The 20,000-nt window shown below is 46.9% G+C and overlaps 4 protein-coding genes across 8 annotated transcripts in view; 3 read left to right on the top strand and 1 right to left on the bottom strand.

The window, feature by feature from the left end:
* Nucleotides 1-467, top strand: part of lmod1b (leiomodin 1b (smooth muscle)) — a 12,698-nt gene extending 12,231 nt beyond the window's left edge. For 2 of the 3 annotated variants that reach the window (XM_042090486.1, XM_042090485.1), the window contains exon 4: nucleotides 7-463. In XM_042090486.1, coding sequence (XP_041946420.1) covers nucleotides 7-33 — 27 coding nt within the window. In that variant the 3' untranslated portion in view covers nucleotides 34-463. Of the gene's footprint in view, nucleotides 1-6 lie in introns of all 3 variants that reach the window. The other variant, XM_042090487.1, reaches the window with a different exon arrangement.
* A 4,388-nt stretch (nucleotides 468-4,855) lies between these two features.
* taf6 (TAF6 RNA polymerase II, TATA box binding protein (TBP)-associated factor) lies at nucleotides 4,856-7,581 on the bottom strand. Its single transcript, XM_042090488.1, has one exon. It carries the CDS (start codon nucleotides 7,387-7,389, stop codon nucleotides 5,482-5,484), a length of 1,908 nt encoding a protein of 635 aa, XP_041946422.1. The 5' UTR covers nucleotides 7,390-7,581; the 3' UTR covers nucleotides 4,856-5,481.
* On the top strand, nucleotides 7,561-12,872 carry timm17a (translocase of inner mitochondrial membrane 17 homolog A (yeast)). Of its 2 annotated transcripts, none has more exons than XM_042090497.1 (6): nucleotides 7,561-7,672; nucleotides 8,520-8,619; nucleotides 8,745-8,808; nucleotides 10,997-11,125; nucleotides 11,814-11,924; nucleotides 12,308-12,872. In XM_042090497.1, exons 1-6 carry the CDS (start codon nucleotides 7,647-7,649, stop codon nucleotides 12,376-12,378), a joined length of 501 nt encoding a protein of 166 aa, XP_041946431.1. In that variant the 5' UTR covers nucleotides 7,561-7,646; the 3' UTR covers nucleotides 12,379-12,872. The 2 variants fall into 2 exon arrangements, with proteins under 2 accessions (XP_041946431.1, XP_041946432.1); XM_042090498.1 differs by lacking the exon at nucleotides 7,561-7,672 and adding an exon at nucleotides 8,200-8,237.
* A 3,015-nt stretch (nucleotides 12,873-15,887) lies between these two features.
* Nucleotides 15,888-20,000, top strand: part of LOC121707732 (ras-related protein Rap-1A-like) — a 24,220-nt gene continuing 20,107 nt past the window's right edge. The window contains exon 1 of one of the 2 annotated variants that reach the window (XM_042090495.1): nucleotides 15,888-16,000. The gene's annotated coding sequence lies outside the window, so the exon portion shown is untranslated. Of the gene's footprint in view, nucleotides 16,001-16,022; nucleotides 16,249-20,000 lie in introns of those variants that run through there. The other variant, XM_042090496.1, reaches the window with a different exon arrangement.

Raw genomic sequence — 20,000 nt, 5'->3', positions numbered from 1 at the left:
TGGCAGGTGGCTGTACCAAAGCTATTGCAGTAACCAGGCAGGGCAGCGGCCGGACAGAAAGCAGGACGAGACGCGGACGCGTGTGTGTAGCCATGGAGACAGAGCAGACATCTCATGAGTGCCGGGGAGAAGAGAGGAGAGGAGAGGAGAGGAGAAGAGAAGAGAGGAGGGGAGAGGAGAGGAGAGGAGAAGAGAACTCAAACGTCGTCAGCAGAGACGCCTCCTGGAGGTCTCCACTGCCGCCCCACAGCACCAGCACCAGTACCAGCACCGGGCGCAGGGACACACAGGGACAAACAACCATCAGATGCACAGCCTCCACCTGGCCCTCTGTTTACTCTCTCTTTCACACACACACACACACACACTCACACACACACACACTCACACACTCACACACACACACACACACACACACACACACACACAAACACACACTCACTCTCTCTCTCCCTCCCTCTCTCTCTCTCTCACACATACACACTCACACACACACACACACACACACACACACACACACACACACACACACACACACAAACACACACACACAAACACACACTCACTCTCTCTCTCCCTCCCTCTCTCTCTCACACACACACACACACACACAAACACACACTCACTCTCTCTCTCCCTCCCTCTCTCTCTCACACACACACACACACACTTTGATTCTTTCTCTCTCTCTCTTCAGTGGACTTTGTGGCAGGGCTGTAGAGGCTTGTAGGCCGGGGGGGGGGGGGGGGCTGGGACTTATGTTAATGCCTTGCCTGTTATTTTGCACTACTAGATGAAGCAGTTGCTCTTGTATGTTGGTAAGTGTGTGTGTCGTGCAGGGATAGTGAATGTGTGCATGTGTGTGTGTGATCGGAGACTATGATAAGTGGCTTGTTTGGGTCGTGGGGCGCTATCTGACACGTGTGATGATGGCGCTGGTGAGGGGCGTGTCCTAGTCTCTGACATGTGAAGGAGAGACGGTCATGGGGGGGTCACTTTGAGTTTCGCCAGCCAGGGGGATCCTCTTAGGCACGATATCAGGGATCTCGCGCTGGCCTCGGGCCTTAGCAGGAAGTTAGTCCCACCTTGTTTATTAGAGGGCCGCGGGCTGCCAGCTGTGCCGACAATGTTGCCAAATCTCAGTGGGAACACGTCTGACCAGGTTTATACACTTAAGACCACCTGATCGGGGGAGACTCAGGAGGGAATAATATCCTTTTTTAACTCGGATGGGAGTGTGGTGGTTTACTTTTAAAAATCTCCTACTTCACTAAATGACTTACTACTCTTCGCTGGATGTTCTAAATGTATCTCTTAAAACACCTGTACTTCTTAAATGTCTTAAGGTTTCTGTTGGAATATACATAGCTGTGTTATGAGGCTCCTGATTGGCCGGTATAATTCAGCAGTGCATGTACTTGTGGCTGCTGTTCTGCTGATCTTCTCAGCTAGGGCCTGATGTCATAATCGCATCAGCGTTCCAAGACCAGAGTGCTTTTGAGTTCATTCCACTGTAATTGTCTTCTCATTTGTAATGTTATTTTATCAGACAAGAGTGGTTCCAAATGTTTTCACACTCTCAAAAACAACTGTTACTCTTTGCATTTTAGTAGCAGTATATTTTCTCACCTATGTGATTAAAATCAATAAATGTGTCTAATCTTTGAATAAAGATTCTTCAGTAAGAGATATTTGTGCTCTATAGACATCTTGCTGTTGGAGCTATTTCTATCTTTGTTAACCTTGTTAAGATGTATTCTAGATCCTAGAATGTGTTTAGATAATAAAAATGACCAATTTTGAAAAGGCATTCCACTGAAGCACAAAATAATCCAGAATTGATTGGATGTGGCGCTACTCTAGCGACATGGATCCAGCACCCACACGCAGCTGGGCAACTTTGGAGTGGATCAAGTCAGATCAGCGCCATTCACCAACAGGGCCAGATTAGAACCAAGCTACAGGTCAGATCAGAGCCAGGCGCCACCCAGGCCCAGATTCCTCTCGGGGGTCATCTGCAGCGTCCTCAGCAGCTGTGGTATGGTTTGGTGGTGTGTGTCCTGGCGTGAGCGCTGCGTCCCCCCAACTGTGAGTGGGAAACAGAAGGCCTGACATATGACATGGACGGCCGTGCGGTGGCCACATGTGCCAAATCTCGTGTGAGACAAACACATCCTAATAAAGCGCTACAGTGCAGCGCACGTCCACCGAGAGCTGCAGTGTTCCTTGGCGGGGGAGAAAGCTGTGATCTAATAACTCCCTGGAAACGTGGAGTCACCGAAACCGTCAGGAGCTGACGCTACGCCAGAGAGCAGGTCTCTGCAGCCTCTGGACCGGCCGGGAATTTGCTTTTTATAGTCATCTAAGAATCACACAATGTACATGTTTAATCTTAATCAACAGCAAAGCGGCTTCAAGAAAACATCTGCACAGATAAGACGCGATAAGAGGCTGGTGCGTCATTATGACACAGATGTCAGGATTTTACAGACCGCCAAACCACAGAGTTTACAGGGCTCTATATTGTTATCCAAACATCGCTACAGGGCCTCCAAACATCGCTACAGGGCCTCCAAACACTGCTACAGGGCCTCAAGCTGAACCTGGGAATCGGGAGCTGACCATCTGGTGAGAATGGGAGGACTCAGGGGTTTAGAACTGAGACAAGGGTTTTAAAATACCGTTTGAAATATTTGGGGACAGTTTTAGATGGATCCTGGTCATGACTGGGATGTTGGGGGGGGGTAGTCGAAACTTTCACCCTGTCAACTCTTAGAGCTGTGTGTCCCTGCTTAACTGCACGTATAACTGTTAATTAAAATGATAATGTATCACTCCTGGTTTCTGGGTGCAGTGACATTTGTGAGGCAGGAAATGACACATAAAGACCGCACAGGATCCTGGGAAATGCGTTTCTCTTATCTCGCCATCAGTCTCCCGCCAGTCACTTGACCGCAGAGGCATTTCTAAAATTTGACCATGAGGAGGACCATGCTGTTCCCTGAGCTCTGGATTAGCACAAGGAGTCATGACGACGATGACCTGAGGTGGACGCACATCTCTATCTAACGCTGCTTTAGCCAGGACAGGAGCTTGTCCACCTCCAGCCGAAGCCCTTAGTGCTGTTTAGCCAAGAGGCTCTGCTCGTAGAAGCCAGAGTTGATTGGAACAGCAGCCGGCCAGTTTATGTTCCTGTTGCCCCTGTCTCACCCGACATCTTCCAGATATGGCCATATATGGGCATTTCACAGAGCTGCGCTGGCCTGCAAATCACTCCTCTCCCATTCCTAATAACGGGACCAGAGCCAGGAGCCTGTCTGTCTGTATCCACACACACACACACACACACTGGTCAGGGGGAGATGGAGGGAGGGAGAGTGGGATGAGAGGAAGGAGAGAGATGAGGAGGGAGAGATGGAGAAAGCAGGGGAAATGAAATATGGAGACGCAGAACTTCCTGTAGGTAGAGTGAGGGATGAAGAGAGGGAAAGAGATGAAAAGATGGAGGGATGAAGAGAGGGAAAGAGATGGAGGGATGAAGAGAGGGAAAGAGATGGAGATGAAGAGAGGGAAAGAGAAGGAGGGATGAAGAGAGAGAAAGATGGAGGGATGTAAGAGAGGGAAAGAGATGGAGGGATGTAGTGAGGGAAAGAGATGGAGAGGTGGTGGGGGTAGGAAGAGAGGGAGAGAGAGAGATGTAGAGGATGAAAAAGAGATGGGGAGAGAAAGAAAGGGATGCAGAGAGTGTGTGAGTAGAGAAAGTAAAAGCAAATAAAGGGTAAATATTTACAAAGGGTAAATATTTTTCCTGCATTTCAGCAGAACAGCCATATTTATTTACCAGCGACCACACTGCAGGATTCCATCGCCAGGCCAGAGAACACGGCACAGATGCTGGAACAGGCTTCCCATTTAAAGGTGCAGTCAGCAATTGTGCAGGAAGTCGTGCTTGTTTATATTTGTTTTTGTTTAAATTTATTAGTAGATGCTTTTGTTCAAAATAATGTACATTATATTTTAACCAAGGACGAAATTAAACATACCAGAGAGGTAGATCACCCCTCCTTTCAGTATTCCCAGAGAAATTCCACACATGGGTTTTTTTTGTTTGGGGGGCAGGCCTCCAGTTTTTGGAGCCTGGGCTGCCTACAGAGTGTCCTCACAGAATGGGAATCTAGCGGTCATGAGGAGATGATTACTGAATGTGACAAAAAATGTGATGGCCCTGAAATCGCTTACAATCACTGACTGCACTTTTAAAGAGACGCTGGAACACGCTTCCTATTTAGAGACGCTGGTACACGCTTCCTATTTAAAGAGACTGTAAACACTAGAGATGTGTTGAGTGTGACACAGCTAGATCACATAATGCAAAGCATGTTACTGACTTACCCAGGTAACTTGATATTGCATTGACATTATTGTTTATTATTGCTATTTTCCTAATGTCATTTTACCAACATTTTAAAACTGATTTATTTCTAACTGTTGTACTGTTTTTATTTGTAAGTCGCTTTGGACCAAAATGTCTGTTGAATCACATGACCATAAGATCAGGAGTAATCGCTGATCTCCAAACAGCACGCCACATTAGAAACGGTAGCTGCTCAGTGCAGCGTTATTTTAAAGATCAGCTGTTATTCCCAAAGTTACCAGCATCAGGCAGTTAACACTCTTCATAGTGAAGCCCTCAGGTATGAGCAAATTGCTGCATTTCACAAGTAGATTAGAGTGGCAGACTTCACCTTCAAGTAATTTATCACAGTGAGAAATAAGAGAAATAACAGTCTCCTTCTCCCAGAAGAGATCCCAAGCAGCAATTGAACAGGCAACAAGTGCCATCATTGGCTTTAGATGATTTTGACAGGGAAGTTTGCTTGTTTATTTATGAATTATTTATTACAAAACTGTTTGGTGAGCTAACGTTAGCTCAACACACATCATTTTACAATGCTATGCAAACAATAATTAAACAGTGCCCTTTGAGGATGTAGAAATCACTAAACATTGGTTTCAGAAATTGTATATATTATTACTTTGATGGAGTCATAACACTCAGTCATGTTCATCTTGTATCTAATTGAAGCCTTATTAAAAATGAAAATACTACCATTCAGACATATTTTTGACATTTGAGTAACGGCCATTTTGTGCCACGCATTTAAAAAAATGAATTTTTATTAGCCTACTTTAATGTGTACGATACAAGGTTTCATGCATCATGTCAAATATTTTGTTTTTTTCCTCACAGCTATGAACAGTTTCCAAAATTCTTCCTGCCGTTCCTCCCCCTCCTTTCCAGCACACATATAAAAACAGGCCCACTAACACCCCAATCTGACACGTCAGCACGGAGAGCCTCGCTCAGGGTTGTGTGTGTGTGGGTGCGCAAGAATATAATAATAATATGGAGAAAACCGCATCAGGATAAAAAAAGTGTGTATGTGTACGTGTGCGTGTGTGTCTTTGTCCATCTCTCTCTCAGTGCGGGGACTGTGTGCTAGCCGCAGGCGACTCCGAACGCTCCATCTTGACGCTGGGCTCCATGGTGAGGGGCGAGGTGGTGACATGAGGGGCCCCTCCGGCGCCTTTGTCCAGCGACGAGGCGGACGACGTGGGCAGAGACACCACGATGTACTTCTGGAGCGGCCTGGACGCGCCCGCGCCCCCCGACTCCACCTTGACCAACGGCTGGAGGGAGGTGGGCGTGCTGGACACCGTGCTCGTGACCGGCGAGCCCGACTGCGCCGACGTCAGTGTGATCACTTGCTGGGTGGACGCTGCCCCCGCGCTCGTCTGCATCACGATGTACTTGGTTGCCGGCGGCGACGGCTGCGTGGGCGTGCCGGGCCGCGTGGACATGAGCGTGAGCGAGCTGGGCACCTTGATGATGCTGGGCGGCCGTGTGCCACCTGAGCCCCCCAGGCCAGACTGTGCCACGGTGAGCGAGGGCCGTGGTTGCGTGATGGTCAGCGTGGTGCGGTTGACCTGCTGCGCCTGCAGTGCCGCCTGCGCCCGTGCCTTCACCACGTGGGAGCACAGCACGGGCCCCAGGTAGCCGTAGTCGGCCCGGTACTGGTCCACGATGTCCGGCAGCGGCCGGGTCTTGGCGATGACGCTGGCGCAGTGCTTCAGCAGCAGGCTCTGCACGTGGTCTGCGCCGATCTTGTCGATGTTGGAAACGACAGGCCCCTCCATGACGGCCTTGATGCGCGCACCCTCCATGGACAGCCGGGGCAGGATGAGCGTCTTGATGACGTCGGGGCCGAGCTCGGAGAGGCCCGCAATCGCACCGTAGCGTGTCGTCCACTGGGTCCTCTCGTCCAGCAGGCTCTTGGTGAAGGTCTTGGTGATGCGGGACTGGATGTTGTTGGTGGTGGTGCTGAACGTCTTGCAGCTCTGTGCCATGAGCCTGGCGGCGAAGTCTCTCAAGGCCCAGTGGTTGTCCACGTCCGGCCGCAGGCACAGCTGCTTGCTGACGATGCAGGTGACCACGGCCGGCAGGAGCTCGTGCAGGTACTTCTCGAGGTAGAGGGTGGGGTTGTCCATTAGCGCCTTGACCATCCGCATCAGGTATATGAGCAGGGCCAGGTTGTTCTGCACCACGTTCACGCGGACGCCCTCGGAGATGAACGTGCTGAAGCGTGGGAGCATCTGGTACAGGCCGGGGTCCGTGGCGACGCTCTGGAGGGCCTCGGTTCGCTTGGCCTCGCACGAGCCCACGCATGCCTCCGTGATCTCCTTGTAATACAGCTGCTGCTCCACGGACAGCTCGTGGGTGCTGCGGGGCTTGATCCGCATCATGGCCTCTTTCTTCCCTTTGCCCTCGGCAGAGGTGGCGCCCTGCCCCTTGCCCTGAATAGAGCCCTCTTCTTCTTGTCCCGGTTTGACAGCTTTGAGAGGTTCTGTGGACTCGGCTTTCTGTTGCTCTTTCGGAGCAGGGGGAGGGTTCTCAGGGATAGCCGGCTGAACTCCTTCAATGCTTAACCAGTGAGCCTTTAGCGAGACGTCAAGCGGAACTCGCGGGAGCGGTGTGTTGATTATATCGCTAAGGTCAACCTCCTTCTCTTCATAGAAATGAAGCTCGCGTCCTCCACCACTTGCAAAACGAAACGGAATGAACTCCTGTGATTGGAAGCCATACAGCGGCTCCACGTTTTTAAGTTTAAGAGCATGATCAATGTCGCTTGTGGTTAGTTTTCGTCTCTTTCCATGATGCATAAACTTGAGAGCATCTTGCGCTATTTCTTTGATACGATAACTTACTTCCTCGCTCAGGGCCGCACAGCTCTCCTCCTGCAGCTGCACACCCACCGACTCTGCCATCACCTTCATTGACTCGGTGGGGAGCACAACAGTGCATTGCTTCTGTCTGCGCTCGTCTGCCATGTCTTTCCAAAATAAAGTTCCTTAAATGTCTGCAGATGATCCTTACGACCAAAAAAAAGAAAGTAACTACTGTTACTGTGTCCGACGAGTGCTCATTAACCCAGCTATGTGCTCAATAAACACATCTGTTCGATGTTTTATCATAATTCCTTTACCGACATCTTTTTCCGAAATTCCGCCATATTGATCACGTGGTTGTGTGATATCACGTGACATGTGCAAGTTTATGACGTCAATCGGAACACGGTAAGAACAAAATGGAGGAGTACGCAAGGGAGCCGTGGTAAGCCATCTGCGGTCTTTTCGCCAAAATTATTACTTACCATGTGTAATTTTAACAATCTGTCTAATCGTGTTGTAATGGAATCAAATAGGCATTTGTGGAAATATAAGATGTCTTAATTTTAAAAACACGGCAAGTGTACAAATCATGATTGTTAGCTGGGCTAACGTTGCCGCGATGCCCTTGCTGTCGCAATAATGATGTAAGGTAACATTAGGCTACTTAAAGGTTAGCTAGCAAGGATACATAAGGTAGCTTGGTGACCTTGTTCTTTTGGACAGTTTGCTATTTAAATGGCTTATTCTTGGCTAGTTTATAATATTTATTCATGTATTTAGTTGACTTGTGTCAAATTACAAAAATTGTCGTTTGTAGAAGTGCAGCCTGTTTGCCGGTTTACAGTTACAGTTAGCTAACCGGTTAGCAGACATCACTCTGCCAAGCGTCTGGCTAACGTCAGATGGTCAGATGGCTTATTGGTTGCGTTGTGTAACATCAGCTAAAGGGGTTTCTCGATACTGCATTTACCACTTAATGGCGGAATGGTATCCATCCATTCATATAGGTCCGTGGGATTAAGTGTCTATAGCTTAAATGACCTCTTGTCATTGTGTAAGTTGGCCAATGTGACTTGTACTGTTTAAACGGATGGATAGCACTGGTTAGTAACGTTAGCTACTACATTGGGCACATCGAGTACTTGTAAACAACACCGTGATGTCCCTTATGGTCCTGCCCCCGGAACACCCCCGACCTTGGCCCCCCAGGCCTTAGCCATTGCAGTTGTTTGGAAATGTGAAAGTGGATGTTTCTTAATCTCATTATCTTTGTTAACCTTCGTTTTCAGTCCCTGGAGGATTGTGGACGACTGTGGTGGTGCTTTCACCATGGGGGCGATCGGAGGAGGGATCTTCCAGGCCGTGAAGGGCTTTCGAAATTCACCTTCTGTAAGTCAAACAGTTTCTGCCAGGATCTTTTAAATGATTACTCCTCCATCATGCACTTCTGCTGAAAATGTTGTGTCTCAGAAATCCAGTCAATGAGGTAAGTAAGGTCTGTGTTTATTCTGCAGGGCATGAGCCACAGGCTTAGAGGTAGCGTGACGGCCATCAAGACCAGAGCTCCTCAGCTGGGAGGTGAGTGCACGCCTATGAGTGAGAGTCCTCGCTGGCATAACTGCCAGTGACCTACCAAAGATAATATCAGGGCGGCGGTGGTTATGGATGTAGAGGTTGTTGGTTTAAGACTGACCCCTCCCAACCCTATCACAGTGTCCTTGAGCAAGACACAGAACCCCAAACTGCTCCTAATGTGAATGTGAGGCATAAAAAAAAACGCTGTGTAAAGGAGGAGCAGAAAAGCGCTGTATAAATGCATTTATTTATCCATTTCCCATAAAGCGATGGGTTCTGTACCTTGGGCTTCTGGCTTGCATAGTTGGTCATATCCATTGTGATGTGGAACTGTTCCATTGGATGCTGATTGGGTTATTGGCATTGATAGGTTTAAACTGGCATCCCGTGGCAGACGAGGAGCCAGCTGATACTGGAGCCCAGGGCAGTGAGGGGTCATCATTTATGTGTGTCGGCCTGCAGCCAGGCTGCAACATACAGCCAAACTCTTTACTGGCCTCCTCCCTGCAACAGACCTTGATACTGTCCTCCCCCCTGCAACAGACCTTGATACTGTCCTCCTCTTCCTCTCTGTGTCCCTGGCCCTGAAACCGTAGCAACCCGTTTTATCTAAGGGACTGAAGGATGGGGAGGCTGGAGTGGTTATCTCATAATCTTTATATTATAATATAACATAATCTTTATCTCATAATACAGTCTTTCACTGTAAGGCTTGTATTTCATGCATTTAGCAAAAGTCCCAGACAGCAGCGGAGTGGTAATCGGGATTCGTTATTTGTAAAAGTGTTTTTACTTCGCCCTCTTATAGCCTGGACTGCGCGATCGCAGCCCTTTACTTTCACTTCCCGCCGCCCTCATAGTCAGCATAGACGGTAGCCTGATAATGTGGGATGCTGCATAGTACTAAGATTTTAAATGAGTGACCACGATAGTCTTAAGTAGCTTTTTTGCTGGGTCCAGCGAAGGCTGGCAATGTGTAATATTCCGCTGGTTGGTGCACACGCAAGTGTTCAGATTGATTGTCTATCCGTCTTTCACAACAATTTTCTTGGATTAGATCTTCCACACAACTTCGGTAGCCTGGTCAGCATGTCTCTCTTAGCTGTCCACTTTCATCAGGCCGTATAGCCTATATAATATTTTTTTTATGTTTTTATGTAGAACATTATAAATGTATTTCTGTACAGACATTACCTATAGGCTGTTTACTACACTACCCCCCCCCCCCCCCCCCCCCCCCCACGATATCATCGTCCATCACGATGTTTTACTGTACACATCGTCAAATGGCAATTTAGGCGACATCGCCCAACCCTAGTGGAGACGTGGAGTAAAGTAATTTTTACCACAGGACGTCTAATATAAATGACCAATTTGCACGGGATTAACAAACCTCGGTATTCTACCAGAAGTGGGAGGGGTGACTCGGATTTATGCACCGCTGTTACCTCCCTGTCGCCATGTGCATGCTACGTTGCTTCCTGATCTCGCATTCATACATGCAACATGGCCTGAGTAATGTTTACTCAGCGTGTCAAGGACAAAGGCTACAATGAAATGTTTGTGGTGAGACTCGGGTATTCTACAGGCTACAGCTGAAAAAATATCACGCACATTCACCCTCCTTGTCGATTACATTGGTAGCTTACACTTTACCTTACTAGACAAAATCATCACCCTGTGGTTGCCTTGCATTATTTATTACGGAGTGCTTCTTCAAGCACCTCCATGCTCATAAAAAACGCAGAAAACTATGTTTAAACAGGATATGACGGAATATTATACATTTTTAGAGGGTCGTAATCTGCACGGCATGAATAGTACCTGAGGTATTTTTTACTGACCGTTTTACAGAAGGTAAAAGTTGCACTAATTTCTACTGACATTGTCCGTAATAATTACTGACATGGCGCATTCGGACGGGACTGAAACCCCTGGTAATAATTACTTTACCCCACATCTCCACGTAAAACTAATCCTGTCCGAATAGGGCTTACTGTTTGTCTCTCAGTGTGGCATGTGCCATTGTCCCATGTAAATGTGTCTCAGTGTGGCATGTGCCATTGTCCCATGTAAATGTGAAGTGCATGTGTCTGCAGGACTAACGCTTGTTTCATGGTGTGTGTTGGTAGGGAGCTTCTCCATGATAAAGTTTGTTTCATGGTGTGTGTTTTGTGGTGTGTGTTTGTAGGGAGCTTCGCTGTGTGGGGCGGCCTCTTCTCCATGATCGACTGCGGCCTCGTCCAGGTGAGAGGCAAAGAAGACCCCTGGAACTCCATCACCAGTGGAGCCATGACCGGCGCCATCCTCGCTGCTAGGAGTAAGTGTCCTGCCACCCACACACACACACACACACACACACCAGTGGAGCCATGACCGGCGCCATCCTCGCTGCTAGGAGTAAGTGTCCTGCCACCCACACACACACACACACGCACACACACACACCAGTGGAGCCATGACCGGCGCCATCCTCGCTGCTAGAAGTAAGTGTCCTGCCACCCACACACACACACACACACACACACACACACACACACCAGTGGAGCCACGACCGGCGCCATCCTCGCTGCTAGAAGTAAGTCTCCTGCCACACACACACGCACACACACACCAGTGGAGCCATGACCGGCGCCATCCTCGCTGCTAGGAGTAAGTCTCCTGCCACCCATGCACGCACGCACCCACCCACCCACACACACACACACACACACACACACACACACACTTGTCAGTGGGAGCACTGGGATGGAAACTGTCTGAAAGATGAAATCTGTCCACTCTGTTTAGGCTGCATATGTGATGGTGACACAGGTTACATTTCGTATCAGTCAACCCTGTACAGTAAATGTGTCAACCCTGTACAGTAAATGTTTTTTGTGTGTTTGCCGATGAATAAATGTGAGTGACCGACCCACCCTGTGTCCAGAATGTGTGCTGCTCTTTCTCACTGTGTGTGTCTGTGTGTGTGTGTGTGTGTGTGTGTGTGTGTGTGTGTGTGTGTGCAGATGGCCCTGTTGCCATGGTAGGCTCGGCTGCCATGGGCGGCATCCTCCTGGCGTTGATCGAGGGAGCGGGCATCCTGCTCACCCGGTTCGCCTCCTCACAGTTCCCCACAGGTGAGTCCACCTGCCCAGCCAACACACACACACCTGAGCTCGTCCCCCAGCCAACACACACACCTGAGCTCGTCCCCCAGTCAACACACACACATAGCTTGAGCTCGTCCCTTAGCCAACACACACACATAGCTTGAGCTCGTCCCCCAGTCAACACACACACACCTGAGCTCGTCCCCTAGCCAACACACACACACCTGAGCTCGTCCCTTAACCTACACACACACATAGCTTGAGCTCGTCCCTTAACCTACACACACACGTAGCTTGAGCTCGTCCCTTAGTCTGTGAAGATGGACTGTCTTTGCTGTCATGGTTGACGGACTCTGTGATGTGTGTGACGCGTGCGATGTCCGACTTCTCTCTCTCTCTTCGTGCTCCAGGTCCCCAGTTTGCGGAGGAGCCAGCGCCCATGCCAGCGCCATCCTTCGGAGACTACAGACAGTACCAGTGAGCCCCCTCAACCCCTGGGGCTTTTTTTTTATACCATGAACTCGAGACTGGGACGCCCTCACCTCACCAACCCAACCCAACCCAACCGTGGGAAGTCCTCAAACGCTACCATAAAATCATGGGATTGTGACCAGAGAGAAAAACACACACACACACACACACACACACACACACACATATATAGACACTTTTTACTTTATACTTTAAGCTACCCACAGATCGCCTTTTTTGCTCCTCGGCCTTGTGTTTTGCTCGGTAGTTCATCCCCCTATCAGCTGAATGTCCTTCCTCTGGACCAAGGAGTTGCCTTCAGCCTGAGTCTCTGCAAGTGTGTTCGGTGTGTGTGTGTGTTCCCAGATGTCTACGCTTGACACACACACACACACACACCCCGGCTGGCTGAAGCAGGCAGCGACTCCGCCGTGCTGCGGTGGTCATGTTGTGTTCACTCGTAATGTTTTGTGTTCTGTACATAAAGGCTGTCTGCATGCGTGACATGCTGTGGTGTCTGCCTCATGTGTACCCGCTCTGTTGATGGGCACCAGGTGCCATGGAGGACATCACAGCGGTTCTTCAAACTGGTGAAGGAGAGCAGGGGAAGGTATTAGTGAAGAAACAGGTCCCCCTTTTTTTGTGTAAAAACTGGGCTCTATTTATTTTTTTGAAGAGAGATAACCTATTCCACTTGACATTTTATTGTATGTAGATCTCTGAGATTAAAGCCTTTGTGACTGGAGGAGCATACAGGAGACAAGTTTTACAGTTTCCAACTGGATTCTTCTCTGGATTGTGAATATGAACCGGGTCTAAGAAACAGACCAGAAATAATAAATAAACACAAACATCTGACATAAATCTGCCTTTCTTTTCACCAAGTGTTGGAGTCAGGGAAAATGGAGGACAAAGCCATGCAATGTGGGGGGAAATTAGGAGGGAGTGAGGAAAGGAAATTCACACTACAACAGTTTTTGTAGACGCACACTAGAGGGAGCTATTTCCCAGTGGATCCCAATTATCTATATTGTAGTACATCATTATCATGTGTATTTGGTGCTGGCATTGTTCACTGTTTTTGTATGGCATGTGTTTGAGGGACATTCGATTACACACAGCTTCAGAAATGCAGCTGAAATGTGGGGTGGGGGGTGGCATGCAAAATTAAAAATCACAAATAAGTCTTTAGTTAAATCAGTCAATTAGGGTTTTCCAAACTTTTGACAGACATGGATGGATTATGAACCCCTGGGTATTGATGCAAAAAGCCCCCCACCCCAGTTAAGATGGGGGGGGGGGGGCATGCTCTCCTGGAAGATAAAAAAAAATGACCCTTTAAATGATGACTTCAGGTGAGTTTTGTAGAAAGAGTGTGTGTGTGTGTGAAAGAGAAGAGCAGTGGAGGTAACGTCACTTAAGAGGCTTGGGCTATTTTTTTAAACAAAGGCTTAGACTCATAGGTTTGGACCTATAGATTTTGGATTTGGGTTTTATTATGGCGGCTAATCACACACAATTTTAACCCAGTTTGAAAAGGACAGGATTCAGGAATAGGCTAATAAGACAGGCCCATCTTCTGTCTGACTCACCTCACGTTATCCCATGCATTATAGGCTGGTTTCTGACAGAAATTACGTTTTGTGCCAACTTGTAGAAACACTACTGGGTGATTCTCCAACTATGGTACTTTTCCCCTCCTTGACATATATTAAAACAAATAAAAAACATTTCCACTTTTTTATTTATTTCACACTTACTACATATTTAGGGGAACCTATATATAAAAATCATTGTTCAATTATGTTGTTTTTTTATAAAATAGAAGACATTTTATATGCGTTTTTTACTATTTTGCCTCTGTCCCTAGGCCAGACTTTGGGTCTTCGACCTTATCTCACTTAAAATCTAATACTGATATAATTTTAAATTCAAACAGAAAGTATGCATTATAACCCAATTCATTCAAATCTACTATTTGTTTTTATATTTCTTTTCGATTTGGCATATTTTAAACATGTTAAACACTTGTCCCTTGGGTTCACCGTCATTTCCACACCTCTGCAAAAAATGCTGCTGTCTGTACCACATCCATTACGGACACTATCACGATTACCACTGCAACCTCCAAGCTATGTTGGGCAGAGGGTCGAAACAAGCATGGTATGCTTAGTGGACACCGTTGTATACACGCACCTCCATTCACAGACGCACCGTGACTATCACTGTCATAGACGATCGATCATAATCTCCAAAAGGATATTCTCCTTCAGAATTAGAATAGGTGAATAACATAGCTTATCTAAGACTTCATCACACGTGAACGTTTTTCAACATTTGGTGTAGGCCTATTTCTGCTTCAATTTCTGCAACACTATAGCCTGCATCGCTTCCGCGTCATATATGCACGTCTTTGTGTTTCTCGCGTGTAATACAAGTATTTCTTGAAAACTTTGCGCAGCGATTTTGGGTTTGAATCAAGCTCTGGATGTCTTGCACATAGTGGAGCAGAGTAGGCCTACAAATGAGATTTGTCACCGTACCTGGATCTATCGTCTATTTTAATCAGTATCGTTGTTTGTCGCAATTAATAGCCTCAAGTGCCGGATTACATTATTATTTTGTCATACGTCGCGGGCCGGAATTGGGCAGGACGTGGGCCGGATTTGGCCCGCGGGCCGGGTGTTTGAGACCCCTGGGTTAACCCTTAAAGGTGTAGGTTTTTGAACATTCTAAGTTCCGCAACAATTGAAGGTTCTAAAATTCTATGTTGAATTCAATGAACCCAGATATTCTTTAGAATGTTAATTTCCCAACATTCCCGTCACACCGGTGTGGCGGTACTCTAAGGGTTTTTAATACATAGGAGATATATCAAGGTAAATATGAGAAATTCATTTCTGAACCGCTCATAATTCATTCCGATGGGAAAAATTCTGGATTTTTACAATTTCATTAGGTGTAATTTAAGATTGTTTAATGCTAACTCTAAAACTAACACTAATAGGCTAGTCAAACATGAGATATTAGAGGGAAAGTGGGAAAATGTCATTTCCACGACCGTTTTTTCCATATTGGAGAATCACCCTACTACAGCCTTTATTTAGTGAATGGAGGTGCAAATTCCTTTCTTTGGTTATTGTGCGCGATTCACATTAAGTGTAGGCTATCACCGCCACCGTTGCCACATTTGAGTCATATTTAGATACGATTGAGTGCGTATCTCACTAAAGAGAAACGCAAAACCACCAGGACAAACCACTCAGGGGCCACCCTGGTGCCGGCAGTGCCAGAACATTATTATAGTTTAGGCTGAAGCCAAAGCCTGAAACAGGGGCGGCCGTGTGCGTAAAATCACTAAAGCTCTGTTGCATGCCCCCTCTAAAATCAAAGTGTTGTTACATGCCCCCCCCCAAATCAAACCTAGCCTACTTAAATAAATCCATAAAACCAGACCGTCTGGCATTGAGAAGTAATGCTTTGTTTCGTGGCCCATAGAGGGTGCAATTGAGCAACTTGGCAGCTCTGTGTTTTTTAGCCAAGATAGAGTTTGGCAATGACTACGTAGACTTCACTCACTGCCGGAGGGAGCAGGAGCTCGATGGTTGTGGAGCGGCAGAGACCGAAAGACGGTGAGTAGCAGTGGCATTGAGGCAAACTACGTCTGATCATCGCGGCTGTCAAAGGAGGTCGTTGAGCGGACAGGCGAATAAAGTCGCATGACAACAACTACACAGAAATTTTGTTGATTAGAAGTCGGTGACTGTGTGCGCTGTGGAATGCGGTGCTTGGTGGTAGAAACGAAGAATTGGCACTCACCATAACTTAACTATTAGAAGCAATTTTGCACTCTCCTAAGTGCAGGCCAGGCCAGAGAAGGGTGAGTAACGCAGGCTAACGCCTAACTAGCAAAGTACAGAGCTAGCTGGCTAAGTGACCAGTTAACCTAGATACTGTTTTACACACAAGGCAAGCTAAAGTGTGTTAGCATATGCGGTTTGAATGCGGACAATGTTTGGGGCCAGCTAATGTTATAACGATTGTAGATAGCTTGCTAGTCCAGTTGGCAGGCTAGCAAGGTAGTTGCATAAATAAGTGAACCCAATGGAGATGCTAAATGTGTTATTGCATCAGTAATAAACATCAGTGTGCCAGACTGTAACACTGGCTTGTTTGCTTTACTTAGTTCAACAACCACAACAGCTCAATTGTTAGTGGGTCATTTGTTTATGTAGGTTACTATCTGTTTTGGGTTAGACATACGGCGATAGCGAGCGTAGGTTAACAGTTATAATATCCACTGAACTAGCTGGATGTAACGTTAACATTATGCCTTTGATCACTGCTGGACAGTAGTTCTAGAGAATTTGACCAACATGTAGAATCAAGCCATTAAGGCGTCATCGCAGCAGTTATCTCCTGTTTTTTTCCCCTGCTAAGTCTTTAACTGTTAACATTTATTATTATACGACTGGCTATAAGATAGATTGCTGTTAAGTTATGGCAAGCTAACTAGCAAGCAAGCTAACATAGCTGATTAGCTAACATATGGTAAGGTGAGCCATGCACTGCATTAACGTTATGGATCCTATCAGTAGAAGGTTGCGAGATACTTGTCGGGTGGTGAGGTATTAGCTGACAAACATATTCATATTTGTGTTTGTATAGCTGACTGGAAGAGGCGTAGTGATGAATAGTGTTGGCTAGCTAAGTCTGGACAATACTGTAACGTTATGTACATTAGCTGAAAGAAGTACTTTGTGAAACTGAACTTGAATTTGCCAATGATTAATGCTAATCACAGCGTCCTCTTTGGCTGACGTTCGGGGCTAATCAGTGGCCCGCGTTGACCTAACGTTAGAATTAGAGCGGATTTGCCATTGTCAGCAGTTCGGTGCATGAAGCTACAGGTTTGCTATGACCCATGCTGGCCGCTGTCTGTACAATAGCAACCTTTCATCGATGCCAAGCGCAGTAGACTTGTTTTTGGACTGTGCTGCCATATGCATCAGAAGTAATGTGCAACTACTATGACGTTAGCTGCAAACAGAGAAGATAAAACGAGTGATGTTACTAATGCAAGAAAATTCTTGGCTCTCGTGACTTGAAAGAGTCTTGGGGAGCTGCGTGCATAATTTAGCAGAGGAGTGCTGGGAGAAGTAGCCCACGTGCTGAGCGAGATGACGGGTATTTCCACCCTTAACGTGCACATCAGAAAATGAGGTGTCAGTAACGACTCACTTCAGAAGTAGAAGACTGCACCCATACACATATATTAGGTTGTTCTTTCAAGCAGCAACAGCTCAGATGGTCTCCAACATAAGTGTGAATATTCAGATGTGTAACTGCACTCAGATACAAAACTAACTTCTAACCACCCTTGCCTCATACCCACACCTGTCCTCACACCTCCCTGGCCTTGCTTGCCTGTAGTAGTGCCAGTCTGGTCTCTGGTCAGATGTGCTCTCAGTGTAGTGATAACAGGCCACATGATGCCACAATATCTCTGCAGTGCCTCTATCTATAGTACCGTGGTGGTATTGTATGGTTTACTGCTGTGAGCTGCTGTGTGATTTCCACCTTTTTGGCTTACCCTGAAGAGTGTGTGTGTGTGTGCGATGAGTTCGTCCCCGCTGACGCTGCTCTGCTGATGAGGGCATAGGTTTCGGTTCCTCGTGTCGCGCCAAAGTCTCGCCATGTCAGCAAGAACAGAGTGGGGATTTAAAAAAAAAAAAGTTTTGGCACCAGACCAGAGGGTCCACTTCCCATTTACGCTGCTCACAGACGAACTGAGCTGACCTGTGCTGGAGGGCATTCTGCAGTGCTCAACGCTGGTCCGTTCTTCTGTCCTCGGGACAGATGCTTCAACTCCAGGCTACTCTTTGGTGTAGTATTTACTAGCCTATGGTGGAGTTGTATTGCAGTTCAGATTTTGAAACATTAAATGTAAAACTGAACATGTTTCCCAGACACCGTTTGGAATATCTTCCATTGTCTCTCCTGGCAGTTATGCCATATTTGGTAATTAGTGCAGAGTCCTCCTGAATGATGATGATGTACGCTAATCTGAACCTGAGCTGGGAAGTCCACGCGGTGGTGTGTGTGTGTGTGTGTGTGTGTGTGTGTGTGTGTGTGTGTGTGTGTGTGTGTGTCCTCCTGAATGATGATGTACGCTAATCTGAACCTGTGCTGGGAAGTCGTCGCGGTGGGAAACTGCTCGCACGCACAGCAGATTTGCTTCCCTTCTCTCTGGCAGTGGCGGGGAATTCTTTATTGATCTGTGCTGCTGGCTGCGCTTTTGGTGTGTGTGTGTGTGTGTGTGTGTGTGTGTGTGGGGGGGGGGGGGGGGGGTTAGTCATCTCATTCCTGCCTGTGACCACACAGAGGCCTAGAGGCTCTTCTTATGCAAAGATCTTTGAGCGGAGCGCTTTGTTCATGAGCACTCTGAGGATGACTGATACACCATGGAGACCCAACACTGAGGATGACTGATACACCATGGAGACCCAACACTCTGAGGATGACTGATCACCATGGAGACCCAACACTTTTTGAACCACTGAAGCGCTCCGTATGCAAACTTTATTTCATAGTGTGTTCTAAACGACATAATGGCATGATATTAATCTTCCCTGTGCATGAGGCCCATATAGCATCACAATGAATATGAAGATCATGTTAAAAGTTTGCTGGCAAAAACATAAATATGTAGTTTACATACCTGATGTCACTGAGCTGTCAAAGAGGCTACGAAACCATCTCCGTAAGTTATCGCTAATTAAACTCAGCTGACTGGTGATAGCGCATAGCCATAGTTGCTGTTAAAATGCTGCCTACTAGGCTAGCGCTGGGAATCTAAACACTTCAACACCGACATGTAGCCTCTAACATGTTCAAAACTATTGCGTGTTATGGGTTAAGACATTACATTTCTTGAAGCATTTGGGAACACTGAATTAACTGGAAAGTAGAGTCCGTGTTAGATTAGCTTGCTTGCAAATGCCGTTGTCCATGACTTGGCATTTCTATGGCAAGCGGTTTTATGGCAAACCGCCTGGGTAAACTTGAAAGCAGAGCTTACCATTGTGTGTGCATGCATGGCAAGCTGTTTTAGGATTTAAATGTATTATTCGTAGGAGCAATGAGATATTGATAGTAAATTGAACATAACAGTTCAATTGCATGTTCAAATTTGTCTTATCAATAAAAAAGCAATTCATGCTTTAGACCATTTTAATTTAAAACAGTTTAAAAACAAAGTACCGGTTCAGGCACCGTTTTGGCACCGGCACCATTTTAAAAGTATCGATTTAGCACCGGTATCGGATAAAACCCAAAGGATACCCAACCCTAACTAACACACACACTCCTCTGCTCTCACAGTGTGAACCACTAGCCCACACACTCCTCTGCTCTCACAGTGTGAACCACTAACACAACCTAGTCCTTCAGCACCCCAATGAAGGCTGGTTAGGGTATTTTAGAAGAAAGGTCTGGTCTTGGGGCTTGTGTGCTTCTGACATCTAAGACCAGTTACAGTTCATTATGAAACTTTGGTTCTGAGTCACCAGGTTAGCTGGAAATGGTGTTCTGGTTTAAGATCACACAGGAGAGCATCAGTTGTGTGTGTGT

The sequence above is a fragment of the Alosa sapidissima genome, chromosome 4 (assembly GCF_018492685.1).
Source record: "Alosa sapidissima isolate fAloSap1 chromosome 4, fAloSap1.pri, whole genome shotgun sequence".
NCBI lineage: Eukaryota > Metazoa > Chordata > Actinopteri > Clupeiformes > Clupeidae > Alosa > Alosa sapidissima.
Note: the sequence above shows the minus strand (reverse complement) of the source record. Positions and strands in the feature narration are given on the sequence as shown.

Excerpts from the sequence above, each read along its gene's own strand:
- timm17a (XM_042090497.1), top strand. The coding sequence starts at position 7,647 with ATGGAGGAGTACGCAAGGGAGCCGTG. Across the intron at positions 7,673-8,519 it reads GAGTACGCAAGGGAGCCGTG|TCCCTGGAGGATTGTGGACG; the intron begins GTAAGCCATCTG and ends CTTCGTTTTCAG. Across the intron at positions 8,809-10,996 it reads CAGAGCTCCTCAGCTGGGAG|GGAGCTTCGCTGTGTGGGGC; the intron begins GTGAGTGCACGC and ends GTGTGTTTGTAG.
- taf6 (XM_042090488.1), bottom strand. The coding sequence starts at position 7,389 with ATGGCAGACGAGCGCAGACAGAAGCAATGCACTGTTGTGCTCCCCACC.